At 37.4% G+C, this 20,298-nt stretch overlaps 1 protein-coding gene across 1 annotated transcript in view; it reads right to left on the bottom strand.

Moving 5' to 3' along the window:
- REV3L (REV3 like, DNA directed polymerase zeta catalytic subunit) overlaps window positions 1-20,298 on the bottom strand; it is an 82,310-nt gene that overhangs the window by 28,750 nt on the left and 33,262 nt on the right. The window contains exons 11-17 of the mRNA XM_019474616.1: window positions 19,509-19,648; window positions 12,325-16,534; window positions 10,966-11,948; window positions 10,283-10,365; window positions 9,062-9,187; window positions 7,216-7,408; window positions 4,696-4,807 (exon numbers count right to left, since the gene is read on the bottom strand). Coding sequence (XP_019330161.1) covers window positions 4,696-4,807; window positions 7,216-7,408; window positions 9,062-9,187; window positions 10,283-10,365; window positions 10,966-11,948; window positions 12,325-16,534; window positions 19,509-19,648 — 5,847 coding nt within the window. The remainder of the gene's footprint in view (window positions 1-4,695; window positions 4,808-7,215; window positions 7,409-9,061; window positions 9,188-10,282; window positions 10,366-10,965; window positions 11,949-12,324; window positions 16,535-19,508; window positions 19,649-20,298) is intronic.

Below are 20,298 nucleotides of genomic sequence, written 5' to 3'. Positions count from 1 at the left end.
GGGGAATTAGGCCAGACCTAAAATACAGACAAAAGCAGCAACTGCATGGCAGCAGAATACTTTGTGACTCAAGTACATAACTGAAATCTCTGAAAACATTTTTCCAGTTTGCTTTGAACAACAGAAATCCATAAAGTTGATACAGGACATTAACTAAAGATTTCTACAGGAAAACGCCACCCAAGATGATACTGTCCTGGGAAAAGAAGGTTAGATTAACACATCTGTGTTCTAAAAAGAAAACGTTACTAGAGCATTTACAGAAGAACAAATATAATGCATTGTATCCAATACAAAAAATTGATTAGCATCATACTTGACAAGAAAAACATTATACAAAATACTTAAATGTTAAGTATTAACAACTAATTAATTTACAAATGTTTTATCCCCAAAATCTTTAAGAAAAATCTTACAACTTTATACTCTGTTTTTGTACTTTTATCAGAAACTACTTCCATGGGAACAAAGAGCCGTGGGTGGCCGGTGAGTCTCAAGTAGCAGTGAACTACTACTTTTTTTCCAAGCCCATCCTGTTTCCACATCCTCTGCGTGTCACAGAGATGGGGACTGTACATTCCCACATGAATTCCCCAAATTTTTCTCCACTCATGCCTGCAGGACCAGCCCTTTTCTGCTATCTGGTAGTATCTGCACTTACAGAAGAGTGGCACAATTTGCCTTAAAAGTGTAGAAGAGGCCCAGACATTTAATTTCTCTTTCATGGGAATCCACTGCTCCATCAGGCTTGGACAGCTCTAGTTTTCCCGCATTTTTAAAATCTCCAAGACAAACACTCCTGTAGCATTCCCTTCCTCCTCCTCCTCTTCAAACAGCCAGCTTTCCTGTGTTTTGTACTGACTGGTTTGTGGAGCTATGTGAATGTGTTTACTCTTTTTTCTGCCTTTAGGTTCAGAAAGGTGGTTCTGTTTTACTTTTTCAAGCAGGCAGATTCTTCCAATTTTTCTCCCAACTCATTGCAGCTGACACCTTAAGATAAAGAGAGGGTCTATTCAAGAAGGCTGTTCAGGCAGCATGACAGAATCCTTTAGGACAGCAATATAGATACAGGCTCCATTTCAAGAAAAAAAAAAAAAAATCCCCTATGACAACTCCAAAGAGCCTACAACTTGGTGCTCTGTGCTTGTAGATCATCCACACTGGCTGCACAGGATGGGAAGGAGACTGTTTCTCAACTGCTTTATGCCAGTTTTGAGCTGAAGTCCTATTTTTCTGTTTACAGCCAGAGGACAGCTTACCAAAGAAGGGAAAATTGGACCTATGTAGGTGAAGCTTCCTCTCGAACTCTAAGACAGTTGTCAGGGTACCAAGAACCACTTTAATTATGCTTTTCTTTGTTGCAAATCCATGTTGTTTATTCTTCCCTGCCTCCTCCAAACTCACCTCGATGGCTCTTCCTTTCAAACTGTTTCCTACCTGTCAACCCTCAAGCAGCTCAGTATTTCAATACCTTTTAGATTTAAAGAGAATTCTCAAATTCCCTTTACAATGATGTGCTTTCTTTTAGCTGTCTCTACATAGATTTTGGTACTTACACTTATAAGTACCCCCATTTCACAGCTGAATCACTCTCAGTAATAATCTCCTAGAAATAAAGGTGCTTATTCCCCTCAGTATTTGGACAAATCTGCTAGATTTCAGCATAGATGAAATCACAGATCACAATTCCAGAGAAACAACCAGGTCTTCTGGTCTACAGACCTCAAGGCAACTTATTTTCATTTGCCAACTGCCCTGAGTTAATCAGAGACAACATCTACTAATTTCACAAAAGAACATTTAACTTGCTATTTACTTTATGGACGTCTAGGTGGAAACACGTTAACCTTACTGTGGTCATTCAGATCTAGCATGCGCTGAATAACTTCACAGTGAAGGTATAACTGAATCCAACTTCAGCTCATCAATTCCAGTGAACTTTCTGGAGCAACGCTCATCTTCAGTGAACATGTAACGGAGTAACTTTAGCTCCGCTATAAAAAGTTAGATTTGGGAAACACTCTTCAGTGACAATAGGCTAGTGCAGCCCAAGAATAAAACACCAGAGAGCATTAAAACCTCACTAGTTTATTACTCTCTGCTTCAGCATCTGGGCTCCTCAATATCAACCAGCACGTTATAAAGACTATTTGCGTAGATACTCTGGGTCATTTGTTCAAAGACAAAATGCTTGCAGATTTCTGATGGAAAAAGAGACTGACGAGCTAAGAGTATTGCAGGAAGTGATACATTTCCCAGGAATCACTTTTCCCTCATCTGTGTGCTGGGAACAGTGCTCTTCCAGAGTTTACATCTATTGACAAGAAGTGACAGAATCAACCATTTCCTATTTTCAATAACCAGAATAGAATAAAAACAAAAGGCCTAAACAGAGAAGTAGAAGGCTGGAACTTGAAACAAATGAGTACGTTCCACAATTTCACATATATGAAATAAGAGCAAGAATTAGGCCAACTGCTAAGAGAATGACTAGAAATGGGAACAAGAATTCTTCAATTGGACTGCATAAGACAATTCCTCCCACAGCTGAGGTACCCTCTGTTCAGTGCACCAACAAGTTGATGAATTCTGTTCCTGGTACTGACAATCAAGATTGAATAGATATTCTGTCATTCCCCTGTGCCAGGAATCTGGAATTTCACTCTTCCACACTTCCCTCCAACACCCAAAGAGGCCAAGAAGATGAACCGAAAGCAAGCTGCAGTCATGCTGGGCATGCTATTTGGTCACAAGAACCTATTATCCTCTAGCCTGATGCATATATCAGTATATAAGATACTGATATGGTCCTCTGCTGATAAATTAAGGTGATTTTGAGTTTTGCTCCATGAATCCCAAGTGGTAATGCTTCTTAAACATGGCCTGATTGTTTTCTTTCTCTAACCTATCAGACCTACTATTAAGTGCACCTACCAGAACAACTGGAGTACCTATCTTGTGCTGGAAAAAAATAACACTAAAAACAGCAACAGAAGATTGTTTTAAAAATAATTCCTGATGCTGAAAGTTTTCATTAAAGCTGCTTGCTTGTTCACTTCCCATTGAGGAAGATTTTTGCAGTCCACTACTTTTTAATCAAGTAGTTTTACCGTACTTTTTCCTTCAGTTAAAGCTAATCTGGGCCTAGACACTTGTTTTGTGCTTAAGAAATAGAAAACATTTACTCCAGCAAAATTTCTTATTCTCTTTCGCCTAGGCTACAGAAGATAAAGGGGGAAAAGAGCTGCAAACTGTAGATGTGGTCCAAGTTTTAAAAACATATTTGTCGAGAGTTCAGCAGAAGTCTGACTCCTTAGGAGGGAAGTAGACTAAGATGACGACAGCAGTCTGCCTCTCCATTAATAGATCTAATTTTTTTATCTTCCAGGAATACAAGCTAATTAACTCAATCTTTGATGATAAAGTTGTTCAGTCAAAAAGGCATGCTAGCACAGTGTTGAAAGAGAGGATCTCTTAAGAAGAGATTTCTCAGTCAGCAACCTGGTGACTGGTACATTCCATCTTGAAGTACTACAAAAACTGCATGCTTTTTTCATTCTGTAATGCCTTCGATATGTACAGATGTAAATTCTTCTGTTCTTCAGTGATAAATATATATATTCTAACTGCTGAGTTCTCTCTGTCATACTCTTTATGTACTGTCACTTTTTAAACTTCCACACAACTGGTGGAGAATTCTTCATTTATTGGCAGCTTCTCATTCTCAGTGATTTTCCTAAGTTTGATGGAGCACTAGATTTCCAAGAAAGAGAAAAATAAAATTATGTTCCTTACCTGAATTTTGTCTTCTCTGAACAGGGATCTGCTGCTCTGCCAGGACCCACCCTGTGTTGGTTGCATTCAGCAACTCTTTTTGTATTCTGGCTTCATGGGGTTGGTCAATGTCTTTCTCATCAGAGGTTTTCTGGTTGGAGAGAGAAAGAATTGCAAATGTACTCTGCCTAGTACACATTTTTTTCTTGTGCCTCTATTCCAGCAGGGTGACTCATAGTTTAAATCTGTTTATTTTTCCTTGCAATTTTACAGCTTTGCACCTCTGTCAGTAGGGCCTGGAGAGACGTCTGTGGTTCCACCTACTCACCAGCCGAGAGGGCTACCAAACAGGCTTCCCAGCCTTGGTGGAGATGGGGAGAACCAGCAGTTTTCCAAGTCTGATGGAGCAGGGGATTTCCATTCAGAGAAGACAAAAGTAATGAAGGAAACTGATTTTTCAACTACCAGTTATTTTAATCTGTCCATAGCAGTTTCAGCACCATGTAGGTTTTTTTGTCTTGCCTCAGAGTCCCTAGAAAAATTCCTCACATCTGGGGGGTTTTCTATAGCTCTCAGCACTGTTAATATCTACTATTCTGAGAGTTTCAGAGAGAGATGTGTAATGAATTCTGGGATTAACAGGAAAGGTTGTATGTTAAAGAAGGTTACTTATATGGCTGATTAGTTTCAAGACTGTAACTCAGCTCCTTAAGAGAATCTGAATGTTCTTGCTGTCAGAGAAAAGGAAAAGCAAAAAGTATTTTTATTTGAAAGACCACCATGCTTGTCCACTCTAGAAATAAGCCTTCGAGGGAAACAACAACAACAAAAATCAGTATTTGAGAGACTGGCAAGGGTTGAAGGAACTAAATCTGCTGTACCAAGCCTGAAAAATAAAAGCAGAACGTACAGATATGCTACCTTTTTACAATATTCACTACTTCCTGGAAAAGAGTTCTTTCATCAGTAGCGTAACTGACTTCTAGTCCTGTAACTCCAGATCTTGTGAGCAAGGGGGCTTGGTCTCTGCTCCCTAGAAAATAAAGTAAAAGAAAAACACATTACAATTTAGAAGGAATTCCATTACTTCAGTCAATAATACTGCTTTAGAATAAAACATACAACTGAAAAGAAGTATGGAATACAACCTATTTTTATCTTTAACACTAATTATTATCACAATTAATTCCATGGACTTATTTTGTTCCTCTTGGGTGGAAAAGTTTGTTCTTTTCACTTAGTAAAAATCTTGCACAAATTCTCAGATATAAATAGATTTGATTCAAGAGAAATTTCACCATTTTACATGTACAAGAGTCCAGCTATTAGAAAATTATTTTTGAATAAGAAATATTAAAGGACCATATGACAGCTCACACAGTGTTTTCACACAAAATATGTATTTCAACTGCTACCTTAGAGTAGTGCTTTGCAAAATGCTTTGAAGAATGAAAATGCTACATAACATAGTATAGTTCTTTTTTCAGTACACTTCTTAAAAAACACTGCTAAGTTACTACGGAAAAACACGAGCAACTGCTCACTTATTGCACATTAAGAGTATCTACATTGATAATGTGTGCTAATAATAGCTATAATAAGCTATAATAATAGCTGAATTCGTATGCATGCAGGAACTCAGCATTTGCCTTCCGTATATAAAAATGTCTATAAATGAATAATACGCAACACATACTCTGTCTTTTTATTTTCTCTATACAACAGATAGCAATATCTCTGATTAAGGCAACAAGCTGGAGTTTTTAAAAGGCATTGTACTTTGACACATTCTTAAAAAAATTTTAAAAAGTGTGCTTTCAGAAATAAATGTTAAAATGAGTACTGTAACTTACAAAGCAATAATAATACAAAAAGGGGGAGGGAAAAAAAAGGTGTGTATCAATGTCAAGTCACTCCACAGGGAACTAAAAAAGTTTTAACCAAGAAAATATTGACAGCAATTAAAGCAAGGAATATCACAATAACATTTAAACATATCATTTTATTTTACTAACAAAAACAGATCAGAACCTTTCGTTTTTCGAAATATTACTGGACCTCTTTACAGAGAGCTTTTTCTTGATAATTTGTCAGTGGCACATGCCTAGGGAGCCATAGTGGCTATACTGTGGAAAATCTCACTTAGTAAGGTAATGGAGATAATTTTTTTAAAGATAGTAATAAACATGTAATACCAGAATAAACTTAACTGAGAATAATAAGAACTAGCTTAACATGATATAATATGTACAATACTTTGAAAAATAAACTGGTAAAAGAAGGAGCTGTTGCCTTAATGCTAAATTTATTTTTGGTAGGTTTTCGTCCACACTTAAATTTTAGACAGTATTTTGTGGTTTAATGCACATTCACAATGCCAAAGAAACCCTGAAAGAAAGAGGACTTTTTTTTGGTTTTTGTTTTTTTTACTAGCCTAAACCAGTGGTACTCAACCTTTAACAGCTGGAGAGCCACTTCTTTATTAAATGGAGTTGTAGAGCACCATAAAAATCAAGTATCAACAGTGTGATTTTTTTTTTTTTTTTCCCATCATGACACTTCAACGTGTGATGATGCTGCCTCAACATCATCACATATTGATACATCACGACATGACACATCAGCATCCTCTCTCCCAGCAGCATTCTGTCTTCAACCCCTTCTGGCTGCTAGGAAGGAGTGGGGTGGAGGGGTGGAAGGGGCAAAAGGGCGAGTTTTTCCCCATTCTGCCCCACGGCTGCTGGGTGGGAGGTGATCTCTACTCTTACCTGTGGGGGGATCCCAGCAGCTCCTTTTCTTTCCCCCTATGGGAGGGGGAACTTCAGCGACTCCCACACTGCTGGTCCATTTGCTCAGTGCTCCCCGCGCTGCCTGATAGAGTGGAGCGCCGATCAGACGCCTACATTGCGAGAGCCGCCTGTAGGGCCATGAAGAGCCACATCCGGCTCTAGAGCCACAGGTTGAGTATCACTGGTCTAAACAAAGCCAAAAAGGTACAATAGAATAAGGGCCCCTGTTTAGATCCTAAAAGGATCAGATAAAACCACAAAAAAAACCCTTAAGTAAAATATAAAACATACTGTCTTGCTTTTAACATTTTCTATTTGTAGCTATCCAGCAAATTGAGTAGGAAACTAAAGGCAGGTTTTCCTCTTTATACTTTTAGAACACTGCAGGAGCTTGTCCACAAGTACGCAAACATAGGTATTTTGCACATGCGTATGTTATTTGTGGTTTACAGCCCATGCAATAGTTCTTTGGAAGATATAAGCAGGAAAACTCTCCCTATGTTTAATATGGCCATTCATCCAACAGTCAACAAGACAAAATTAAATGAGCTAAATAGTAATATAGATACTCGATTATATTTTGCTTGCTACTGTTTGATTACTATGAAATAAGCATTTTTGTAAAATATGTTAAGAAAAAAGAAATAGGAACCTTGGCTTGAGAGCGTCCTGTCTCTATCAATCACTATAGCACCAGTGATTTCTTTTTTATCAGTATTTGGCAGTGCTGTGTCTGATGAGATGCAATAGAATAAAGCACAGATCGGATCAAACTCTGGGTCTGGTTCCAAATCTCGTCTGGTTCGAGCATGTAACTCCATACTGATGAGGGTAAGGTGTTGGACCTACCAACAAATAAATACAATAAGTTAGTATGTTTTGGAGCTTTCTTCAAAAAATTTAAGAGGAGATTATCAGTGCAAATGAACTCATTGCAGACATTTATATGGTCATATTATATTGTAACTAAGAGGTCACACCTGAAAATTAATAGAAGTGATTAAACATGCATCTCTGGATCTCACTTTTTTGCAAAAAGCATTACCTTACAAAAAAGATTAATCACTTAGTACATTTTTATACTCTATTAAAATTCATTTTTTTTTTCTGATAAAATCTTCTTAATCACTTAGTACATTTTTATACTCTATTAAAATTCAGTATTTGTTTCTGAGTAAAATCTTCTTTTACCAAAAGCAGAAGATATAAACAAACAGAAATGTTCAACTCCAACAATTGTAAATTCCTGTAACGTTTTCAAACAGCTTTGCATATTGAGCTGAATTAAGTTTCTGGACTGATCAAGAACAAAGAATCACTGTTGGTCTTTATTTTCCTTTCCCTCCCTCACCCAAGACGTGCAAACAAGCATGAAGACTAAGTCACTTACAGGAAGATATGGAGCATACCTAACTTTCCCTTCACTTGCATTAATGAACTTCCACATCATGTTGCTACAGCTTTTTGCAGAATGGTTTGCATGAAGAAAATGCTAATCCCTATATATTGTACAGTTTTGACTCTATAAGAAATACTATAGTATTTAATACTGTTTCAATGCTATGTTGTTGCTCTGTTGTCTTGCATAATATAGTTGGTAATGTGGACTGATGGGCAAGTTGGAGGAATTAGAAGGGAAAAGTTACAAATATTTCTGAGTATGTAAGCTGCCCTGGGGGCAGCCTGATTTCCTCTAGATTTGCAGCCTAAATCACTAGAGCCACCACTAAAATGAAATTTTACTATCAAGCTCTATCTCCGTTTCCTGCAAAATCATTAGTTTCTTGTGGCTTCTCCTATGTCATCTACTCAGTGCATAAAACTTCTGCATCCCCATCTCATCTGTAAATTGGTCAACAGCTAATTCCAAGCCACGGACGTAGTGACTGTCTGGCAGCAAAACATGCTGGCTGACCAGTTAGCAGCCAAACACAGCAGTACTATATTCACATTGAATCCCTTTCTCCAGCAGCAGTTTTGGTCTCTCTTCCCAGACCAGCCACTGATCTACATGAAATGTGTAGACACACTCTTTGAGACATGTACCACTTTGTTAAATGTAGTAGAAACTGGCCAACAGGTTCAGAAGGTAACATGCAGAGATACCGTGAGGGCCTGACTGCATGATGCCAGATGCCTTGGATCATTTCCTTAAGAAACAATCCATGAAAGTTATGGTCAAATAGTTTTTCCAGTAATATTTTTATACAAAACTTACTATTTCTTCCTTCTGATCTTTCCCTTGTATTTATTTTTTAAAGGAAGGTTTACCACTTTCTCAACAAAAATACTGTGAAATTTAGTTCAATACGATTAAATAAAGGCACTTGGAGATCAAGCTGAAACTAGAAGAGCAACTACTTAAAGCTGCAGCCATCACACACTGATTAATTTTAAGTCAGGCAGGGACCAAGGAGGAAAAGATTTTTAAATTCTGCCATTAGAAAACTGGTCTGATAAACTATCATTTTATAAAATAACATGTAACAGTAAGTTACCTCATGTAAAGATTTTGCTTCCTGCAAGTTTTCCACACTGACTTTAAAACCGTAAGTGTTATTTAAAGATGGTCCTTCAATCTGAGAAGTCTCTTTCTTTGGAGCGCCGAGGGCAACAAATTGATTCTTATTGGGGGAGGAAAAAAAAAGAAAGAAAAAAAAGCTCAGTATAATATTGAAAACACTACAGGTTGCTAAATTAATATGCAATATTAAATACAAATTTATCAATGAAAGTGCAAATGCTATGCTACAATTACTAAAAAAAAAAGGCTTTCACTATCTCTTCATGTCATTTTTCAACAGGGAAACAACAGTTGTGTCTTTCTGCCTTTTAGGAATAATTTTAATGAAACCTCATAGTAAAGCAAGAGGCAGTTTGAAATACGTGGGGGGGGGGGACACGGGACGACAGACACGACACCAAACGCAAAAAACCAAAACCCCACACATACTGGCTTTCTTAGAAGCCTGAGGACAGGGGAACCAGCAAATCTCTATTCTCTCTTGAGCAACAATTCATCAAAACCCCCCGTTTCAGTCACCACTTTTTAAGGCGCTGAATTAAGAGTACACTTAAGTACCTACTTGAACTGGGTGAATACCAGTATGTCAAGAACAAAAGAAAAGACTATTGAGTCATTTTGGTAATGCACCTAGCCCACCCTTCTGTTTCTAGCATGGGGAGCAGAAACAGCGTTTAGGGAAAACATGCAAGTCTGATCATTTTATGTGATCCATTCCCTTTCTACTCTGTCAGCATACCAGTGTCGTTCACTGCCTATGTTGTATTCAGAAACTGCTTAGGACATCGTCTGAAAACTAATACACACACAGATACATAAATATACATGTCTGTGTCTACACACACACACACATATATATATAAAAAAGGGAAATCACAATAGAACTTTAAAAAAGGGTGTTGTAACTAAAAGAGCAAAACATCATCTTTACATGGTGTCTCTAGCGTTTCATTAGCGTCTCACTACCCTAAAACACAGAACACACTCTCAATATCTAACTCCCCCCCTCTGCAAATTAAAGTGATTTCTTCCTCCTAACTTGGAGTGTACACTGATTCTACAGCAATTGCACCCTACCATTTTAAATGTATTTTCAAGATCTTAACAGCAAAAGAAAAAACAACACAGAAGAAAGAGAATGGAAATATGTGTGTGGCATAATAAAAATACATCTGTACATAAAATCTTAATTCACCTTCATTTGTGTGGTTAAAAGTACTCTTCGAAGACCATCAGTATTATTTCCTCTCTTGTGGCTCAGTTTCTGGGCTTTTGGTTCTGTAAACATATATAAGTGCGAAACTGCTTAGCCTCAATAATATTGTCTAGACATTAAACAACTTGCTGGAAACAACCAGAGACATTTGGTTAACGTTATAAACAAATATTAAACAAATACAACTTTATTCTCTGTCCAATCCAAAGCACAACTATTAAAATTTGGTATTTATGGACATTTAGGAATGTATAGTACAAGGCCAGTAAGTCACCAAACCTCACATGATTATCATCTTGAACACTGCAATGTTATTCACACTCTACACTGAGATTATGTTTGGAAAAATACAAGCAATATAACCAACACGATTTCAAAATCCCCAAAATAAGCTATACTTTTAAATTAAGTTTTTAACCAGCACTTCAAATGTTCAGATACTAGAGACTATCAGGAAGCAAAAGGGTGTTCTGCTTCTAGACTTTTTTATAATTCAATAGTTACTTTAGCAATAATGCACAGGCCTTTTCCTTTCCAAAAATAGATTTAAATTTTTTTTTGTGGAGATGTAATTATTTTCTCATTATGTCAAAAGAAACATCGTATCTTACCATATTCAGAAATTTTTTTTGTGTATCATTAGAATCACTTAATGGATTTACCTGTGGATAAAGGAGTAAACCCAAGAACTTCAGGTACTCCATCTTGATATTTTCTCTGCACAATGGGTGTACTATGTAGGCAAATGGATTCAGAATTTCCAGGATCTTCATTAACTGGAAATGGAGACGTGTCAAAGGATGTCCTAACGTCCTCTTGGGTGGATGGAGAGTTTTGTGCACTTCCAACAGGTAGTACGTCATTTCCATCCACAGAAGACAAAATAATATCCTGATTTTTCCACTCTGTGTCTTCTAAATTGGACTGCTTGGGATCTGGAGATGCTACTTGCTGCCAAGGAGGAAGTACTGGAGAATCTGGTGAACTGTAATTGACATAATAATCTTCCTCCTCCTCCTCCTTATCATGTTCTAGTGTTGAAGTAGTAAGTGTCTTGCTTTCAGATGGAGTTTTATTAGAGTCTATGTCATTTTTAGTATTTATGGAAGTTCCTATAGTGCTTATAGACTTATCACAGGTTTCCTTGGTTTGTGTTTTTGTAGTTTCTGCCACAGAAGCAGGACAATTCTTTGTAGGCACAATAGGTCTTTCATCTTCCAGGCTAGATAAATTTAAATCTTTAGCTGCTTTTACTACTTCTATAGATTTCTCTTCAGACAATACTGCAGAGCTGAAATTCTCAGCTGCCTTTTCCAGCTCAGCAGGATGATTCTTAGGCAATTTCTTGAAATGTTCATACTCTTCTTTGGCATGAAGCCATATCTGAACTTGCTGTTGGCTTGGAGCACACTTGCATGGCATTATGACTATTTTTTTGTCTTCACTAGTTTTATGGCTATTACTTTCTCTTTTATTAACAGTAGAGTGACCATAACGGGGAGGAGACCCTGGTCTAGGACTTTCTGTCATTGCTGAAAATGCAGTCTTCCAGAGTCGTAGACCTTCTAATGAGAAGTCCCCCTCAAACTCAAGCAGGTCATTTGGAAGTCTAGTTTCCACTGTGAGAAGCCGTCCTCCGATCTCCCTGTGAAGAAGAGAGTTTGAATTACTGTTTTGCTCTAAGCCACACTGCAGGCAGTCCTCAAGATGATACATAAGCAGAGTCCTGCTAACTAGTTTTCTCACTATGCAATTCCTGTGGGCAGTATCTTTCTTTTACAAACAAAGCAGGCACATTCCCACTTACCACAATAATATCAAGCAATAAAAAACCAAAGTGTCATGAATGACAACGGGTATTTGCTCAGGAAGTACAGTAGTTTTCAACTTCAAATGTATGTATATCAGATGGGATCTTTCATGCATTTGTGCCACGTAACAGCATAAAATTGTTTACAGGAATAAATTAAATTTAATATAGACACAAGCATATGTAGACAGAAATGCATTTAACACAGTACCTTGGCTTTTCTGGAGCATCTGAAGGATTGCTGCAAAACGGTTCCTGATAAATTGTTTCTGCGAGATCATGATCTAGCAAAGTTGCCATGATTTCTTCACGACTGGGTGGGGACATGAGAGGCTTAAGAATGTGAGCAGTACGAGGTGTAAAACTTCCATTCTTTGATTGCGAGGGAGAACTGGTTGATCTTGGTGAACTATCTGGAGTTGGAGTTAATGCCTCATTGTTTCTCGAAACATACAATTCTAAATCCTCAGAAGCTGCATCTATAAGTTCACCATCAGGAGACGACAATATAGATGTAAAAGAGGTATTAACTGAATCAAGTGGTTGACAGGGTTCAAAAGTGGTTTCTTTTCTAATGTGGCTTTGAATCCAGTCTGAGCTGGTTGGCTGAGGAAGGTTAAGAAATCTCTCTTTATTTACTGTATTTCTATTCAATTTGAATTTTTCATTTAAACAGACCTCAGTCTCTTGCATACAAGAGGTATCGATAGAACTAGATCTAGAAGTTGAAGGATGAACATTTTTCCTCCATTGGCTATGGCAGTGGTTCTCATTATTATCCAGTGAGGTTTTCTCAAAAAGCTCAGGACTCAGGGAACCAGACCTTATCCATTTACTTGTGCTTGAAGAATGCTGCTTTTCTTCCTCAGATTTTTGGTCATTATGACACAGAAAGTCATTTTCTGTTGTTTGTCCAGAACCAAGATCTTGAACTGCATCACTCAAGAATTTCTGGGGCAAATTTTGATCTGCTGGGACAAACTGGCTTGCAGAATAAAAACTGCAAAATCCAGTTTGCCCTATAGTATTAATATCAAAGTTGTAATTGTGGTCTGGAGACAAGCTGTCTTCAAGTGAGTAGCAGCTTTCAAAACCAGGGTCTGAAAAAAAAATGGGGCTGTCATCAGACACAGAGTGATCAATGCGACTACTGATCTGCTGGCTTAAAGACTCCATTTTTGAAAGTTTTGGTGTTTTTTCTTTAGGTTTTGTATTCCTAGGAGCACGAGATTTTCTTGGCGACGTGACTGACCGTGACCTTTTGATTGCTTTATGCTGTTCAAGAGGGCATGGTATATTCCTGCTCAGCTGTGTTTTAGCCGGTAATGGTTCCTGTGTAACATTTGCATTCTGAGCTTTCTGCTGTCTCTTCTGGAGCAACTCTTTCAAAACAGCTAGGCCAGACTGTCCTTCACTGAATGCTGATGGGGCCACTATAGTCCTGTTTTTATACTGGGAGATGGGTTTTGGTTGCATGGTTGCTTCTGAGAGAGACCTTTGTTTTACTGTTTCAGGTTTAAAATGTGACATATCCAAAATAAATCCTCTCTGGTTTTGATCCCAATTTAACTGTTTCACTGGACTCTTCAAAGACGTCACAAAACAGTTCTTAGGCAACTGAAGTGGCCCAGGGCTTTCCTCAGATGACTTAAGAATAGAAGAACAAGGATCAGAATGCTTTGATGCCTCCGGTAAACAGAAAATCTGCTGTTGATTATTGTCTTTACAATGCAAATAGTTAGCGGCATGTAACTGATCCATCTTCACTGTGTCCAAAGAGTCACGAGCTTCATTCAATTTCCCAGCTGGTGGTAAATATCTGTTTTGCAAATTTCTTACCTCCTCTGCTTTTGCAGAAGTCTTATCTTTAGAGATGCGTGCATTCTGTGTTACCCGAGTTGAGTGATTAGGTGGATCAAATATGTTTTGAATGAGAGCAGAATCCTTCATTCTAAATATAGCACTTTGAGGCCTGGGTCTTTGAGAGCTCAGTTTTGGTACTTCCCTTCCAGATGCCACAGGAGTAGATGCGAGAGATGAATGAGGGTCTTCTCGTGGAGCAGGTAAACACTGTGCATCTACAGGCTTATCAATTTCCATCAATGAATGAAAACAGCCTGATGAATTACCTTGTGCATCAGCTGCTGAAGGGAGCTGGGCTGATGGTAGGTATCCTGCTGAATAGCCAGGAAGAGGACTGTCTCTGCGGTTATTAAGCGGCTGCGAGTTGACAGAGTTGTAAGAAATCTCAGGCAGATCTTGACGTTGCAGGACAAACTTCACTTCTGCAGTAGAGCGAGTATTTCCTTTTTCATCTTTAAATACAACGCGCTTTCTTGAGGATGCTTTTTCAGCTGTTTTTTGTCTTTGTTTTGTTCTAGGTTTCTTCTTTCCATCATCTGCTGTTTTATCAGCCTGATTAATCTTTTTCTTTTTCTTGGTAGACACAGTGGGGCTAGCAAATTTCTTTTTACATTTCTTAACCTGAGTTTTTGCTCGACTATTTTTACCTACACTAGAACTAACAGTCTTGCTGTTGTACATATTGGGCCCCCTACTAAATAAAGCTTCTCTGTCCAGGTTGGTCAAAATTTCTTCTGCTTTTGGATCAGTGGGAGACCAGCAGCGAGGTGGAGATGTGTTTACTGGGCTTGTGCTTCTCTCAGAAAGAAAACCTAACTTAGACATGACATCACTGTAGTTATAGTCACAGTCTTCAGCTTCAGCATTGTAGGACGGCGAAGGAGGAGAAAGAATTGTATGAGTCCTTTTTCTGAAAGATAAAGTTCTTTTAATATTTTTACTACCTGTTTTTTGTGGTTTTCCAGCTTTTTTCTTGGTTGACTTATGTTTTGCTTTCCTTTTGTGACTTTTCTTTGGTGTTAGTGGATAAATAGGATATTTGGTTGCAGGAGAGTCAGGAACTTTTGGCCAAAAGTCCTTTAAAGGTGCAAGCTTTTTATATAAGTTCATCTTTTCCTCTGTGAGTACTACTCTTTCCTCACTAGAATCTACTTTCCCTAGTTTAACAAGCATATTTTTTCTCCCTCTAAATCTATTGATGATAATATATTTAATAATAACAGGTGGCAATTTTTTAGAAAGTTTTCTACGCTTTCGAGACTTCTGAGACCCATCCGAACTGTCAACACTTTCTATCGGTTGAGGTAGATTAATTTTTGAGTTGTGTGCGACAAAGCTTGATTCACTGTCTTCAGTCTCATAATTTACCTTCCGTTTCGTTCGGAGCGTATATTTATTCCCACATAATCCAAAAGACTGCTCAGTTTCAAGAGATCCATCTGCAAACTGGCAGTCAGTATAATTAGCAGTACTTGTAGACATTTTGTTTTCAAAAGCCTCAAGAGGAACTTGAACTAAGTCACTAGGTAAAGCACTATCCTTAACAGGAATGTTACTACAAGCATTACCTTGTGTATAGCAGCTTTCCTTCACTAATGCAACATCATTTACACTTGCAGGCTCCTGATGATTGATAAAACTATGTTTCTTTTTATTCAGCTTCAACCTGGACTGTTTGTTGCCTTGCTGTAATTTATATGTCACGGGAGCTAACTTCTGTGGTCGACTGAGACAATTAGAAAGAACAACACTAGGAAAGAACATATAATGTGCTGCTTGTTGACTGAGGCTTGGCTTTTCTGCCTTATGCTCCTGAAATTCTTCATACCTAATTTTAAGCTTATTAAGGCCACCTTCATCAGTGTTATTTTCAAGTGAATGTACCACAGTTCGACTTCCTCCTGAACAAGACACCAATTCACAATTTTCTGTAACTGTTGCTGGAAAAAAACTATTTATATTTGCACTGCTGGACTTTTCATTTACTTCAGAGGACATTTTACCTTTGGAGTGGCTGGAGTGGCTCAAATCAGAAAAGTTAAATAAGTTTTTATTCAACATGCTGTCACCAATGTGGCGGCCCACATGCATAAAAGAGACATCCTTTTCAGCCTTTCTGATGCTAGTATACTTCCTACTAGGTATCTGTCTGCTCACTGATGAAATATCATCTTCATACTCAAAAATATTATTTTCACATGAAGGAACTGGGAGAGTCTCTTTCTTGTTACTCTCTTTGTGAGAGTTTTCTGCATGGGTACTATTGCTGAATGGAGTTGGGTACTTTGCTGAGTAAGTGCTTTCTTTTGTAAGAGCATGGACTGAAAGTTCAGGTCTTGTTTCTGTGTTTGGTTGCGAGAGGTCTTCTACTAAATCTTCATTATTCAAAACATGGTTAGAAAGGGCACTTGTGTGTTTACACTGAAAAGTAATTTTAGCAGAAGATGGGGGTTCTAGCGTAGCAGCATCTTTGTGAAAGATTGAGGTCTTTACAGACATTTTGCTTGTTGCAATGACGGACGAGTGAGTTCGAGAACTTTCATTATTCAAAGGATTGTCTGAAATGGAAGACAAGCAATTAGAGATAAACTCTAGTTTTCCTGTAAAAAAACCAACCTAAGGCATTAACCATTTTAATGACATTTTCCTGAAAGCCCTTCCATCCAAAGAAGAAACAAAACTCTTCTAAATCACGCTGCATTTATGATCATGACAACTACAGACCCTGAGTACGAGTTGCTTTATCAAAATCACGTCGTCAGTACATTTGTGTCTCAGCCGTTCTGTCAGTTACTCCTAAATGGTAGGCTTTCATACAATTGCCAAAGATTTCATGCTGGTTTTCTGAGAGAACGCTTCTAAAATCACTTTCAGATAACTAAATATAAACAGATTGATTTCTAGAAAAGCTTGTATCCTGCTTTGTCCCTGAGAAGCATGCATACTCATTGGCTCTGAAAAACAAAGAACTTATTTAGATGACTTTCCCCATATAGAAAAGTCATTGCACAGAAAGCTGAAGTTCTATCTTACAACATGGCAAGGGCTTTGTATTAACTGTCCTGCACGCTAAGCACAGGTAGTTTGCTGCACTTTTATAAAGCAGAGCAATCCACCACCCATTCAGCTGTTTATGCAAGGAGCTCACACCATTTAGTTAGATCATGAATTCATATTCATGCATTAACGTTCCCACACAGATCTGCGACCAGCATGTGCTGCGGCAACTGTCCTGTGCAGACTCATCATATGATACCTGGGACGATTTCTCTCTTTCGCTGATACTTTAATCACATTTACTGCAGGCTAAGTGTGGACAGGCAGGTGGTTAAATAACAAATTAACAACTGGTTTGGAGCAACCGTGTGCTTGCTCATAACCACAATGAACACCAAGTGATTTGAAGAAGTTTATTCCTCTGCAAAGAGGCAGTTACCACAGAGCTCCTGGCACACAGCAATTTGTTCATGTGTCCACATCTTTAGCTGAAATGTTGAAGGAGGATAGGAGTTATGACACATGCTGTATGACCTGAAAGCAGGTGCTGCACACTGTCGTACTAGATGGGGGATCCTTTGGGCCTTTACTGTAAGTCTCAACCAACTTGGGGGATTATCTTAGATTCATGCTGCCTTCAGCTTAGCAATTTATTTGTTGTCGGGTGAGAAAAATAAAATGAAGTCTCAATCTGCTTCTAATAACATTTTCTAATGCATACACAGAGTCCCTGAGCTGTGAAACACAGCTGGGAGATGCTGCCTATGATTCTTTGAGGGTAGGAGTCCACACAAAGAATGAGGAGGATTAACTGAAAACCAAGAAAATGGGAGTTTAGTGAAGTGTCAACAAACGCTTGGAAGGTACCCGACTATTCAGATATAAAAATTGCAAAAATACTCGTCAGTCAGTCAGATGTTACGGACGCAGATTCAGGTGTGGATAAGCATTTTCTAATTTAGAGGAACTGGACTGAGATCTGTTTTGAATTTACTTTATCTCCTATTATAAGAAGTTGATATAAAAGTTCACAGTAATAAACTCATTCTAAGCTGACACTCTTCTGCAAGTGATATTTCATATACTTAAAATATTCTAAAAGTTAAACAATCATTTAAGATACAGTCTCATTAGCCAGGAGCATCCCTTTTTACATTAAATTACAAAGTACTGCAAATAAGGAAATTACAATTGTATATTTTGCAAAACCAAATCATATTAGTAATACATCAAATCACGTATTAACCCTACCATTATACCCATAAAAGCAAAGAAAAAAGCAAACTATGCTTTAAACAGTGAACACAAAAGCTGTGGTTGTCTACGATCTATAAGATCATATAGCTCACTTTCTCTAATACAGAATTGCTAATAGATATATTAAGACGTATTTATTTTATATACTAATGTATGATGTTTGTTATTTTTGTCAAATAGCTTCAAGAGACACGAACTAATACAGAAATCTTGTAAAGGATTACATTCCTGCCTCGAAGAGCAAAGGCAGTAATAGGAAATTAGGTACATGCATGAGCACAAACAAGATTTTACATTAACCAGTTTGTACTATAGATTAAGAAAGAAGCTTCTGTACAAAGTTATGTTAACCGCAAATCTCAAATTTTAAAGGCAATGAAGTATGAAGTATGACTAATACAACATTTCTAAACAAAGAAGAAAATTACTGTTGATTAGACCAAGAACAAAAGTGAACCTAATACTGAGAAAACCCTGGATACAGATATATATTTCTCCCCACAAGATCCATCCATTTTACATTGTTTTGCTCAACAGAATTTTATAAATGTGAAAATATGCAGATTGTCTAATGAAACAAATAATGATATTTATATATTTGCCTAACCTCAAAGTGTGTGTTCTATTAACTAAGGTTATTTTGATGAAAGACAGCAGGTTATAAAGAGATGGCAAGAGGCCTCTCTACAGATTAATTTAATTTTTTTATAGATTTTGAAAGGCAGTTTCTTCTGCATCAGCTTTGCCACTGCATAGTTTTAACTCGTGCGATCCCAAGATGTGAACATGCAATCTGCTGAATGAAACGTAGGCTCAAACAAAGGCTCACTGTATTTTAGCATGTGTGGCAAATACTTGCAAAGCAAAGAACCATCTAAATTTACACAACAATACATTTACTATTTACAATGAAAGGATAAATGATCCTACAGGATCATCAATTTTAACACCATATTTGCATAACAAATAGTAACAGAAAAATACCCCTTGCAACAAGGTAACTATCTTTTCCATAAAACTAATTAAACAATGCCCTTTTTTGGATCATTAATACAATAGGAAAAACAGATTCTGGTAATTCGTAGAGGGCATTGAGATTAAAATATTGTTGGCTTATAAGGAAGATGTTAAGGGCTTGCTTCTGCAATCCATTGAGAGCATTTCCTTCCAATTGAAACAAGAATTTAAAATGGTTAGCACTTTTGAAAATTAGCAAATTGATCTGAAAATGACCCAGGTAATAATTCAACTTCCAAAGCTGTTTTTCTATTTACTTACCACCATTTTCATCTGCAGTCCCATCTAACTGAGGTATAGAGAGATTAGTTAGGAGCATATTGTTACCACTCCACTCCATTTCTTCCTCTGAAGACGAATCCTCTTCTGTTGAACTTCGATGGGTATTTTTGCCAGCTGACCTAGAGAAAATGAAGGAACTAATTAACGCATAATACTTCTCTTAGAAAATACCAATAGCCACAGGGAACCTCAATCAAAGGGGTGTGGTGCTATACGGTTGTGTAATTTGGGAGAGCAAAGGGAAACAAACAAAAAAATTGTTACATTTCTCACTGAGAAACTCAAAATATTATTTAATGTTACTGTTTTAAGAGACAACAGTGGTAGACAACCATTTAAAAACTACAGACAAAACCAGCAGGATTCACTAGCTTAAGAAGTTAGAGAGAAGGTATTTAGATGCTTAATTTTATTTCAATTTTACTGAAATTTAATTTCATTGCTTGAAAGTGCTTGAAATTTGAAGACTAAACCATTTTTTCAGTTTAGCTCTGAGCAAACAGATGTTTACCTTTTTTTTTTTTGGTTTTTAAAAAAGGAATCTTTACCATATAATAACAATTCTGTCTCTTGGCAGGCTTAACTAAAGCACAACCACCAAAACAATGTTTGTTTCCATCCCTCCTTGAACATTCTGATGTTGCCGATCCTAATACTTAAGCTGCTTTTACCAAGTTAACTGTTCTACATTGCCATTTTTGCAGTCATAAATCTGCTGGGGGAAAAAAAGAAGTAAATCTACAAAGAAACTTAACGTTTACTTGCTGTG

Source organism: Aptenodytes forsteri, unplaced genomic scaffold (genome assembly GCF_000699145.1).
Source record: "Aptenodytes forsteri isolate BGI_AS27 unplaced genomic scaffold, ASM69914v1 Scaffold217, whole genome shotgun sequence".
In the NCBI taxonomy this organism is placed as follows: domain Eukaryota; kingdom Metazoa; phylum Chordata; class Aves; order Sphenisciformes; family Spheniscidae; genus Aptenodytes; species Aptenodytes forsteri.
This window is presented reverse-complemented; position numbering and strand designations above follow the sequence as displayed.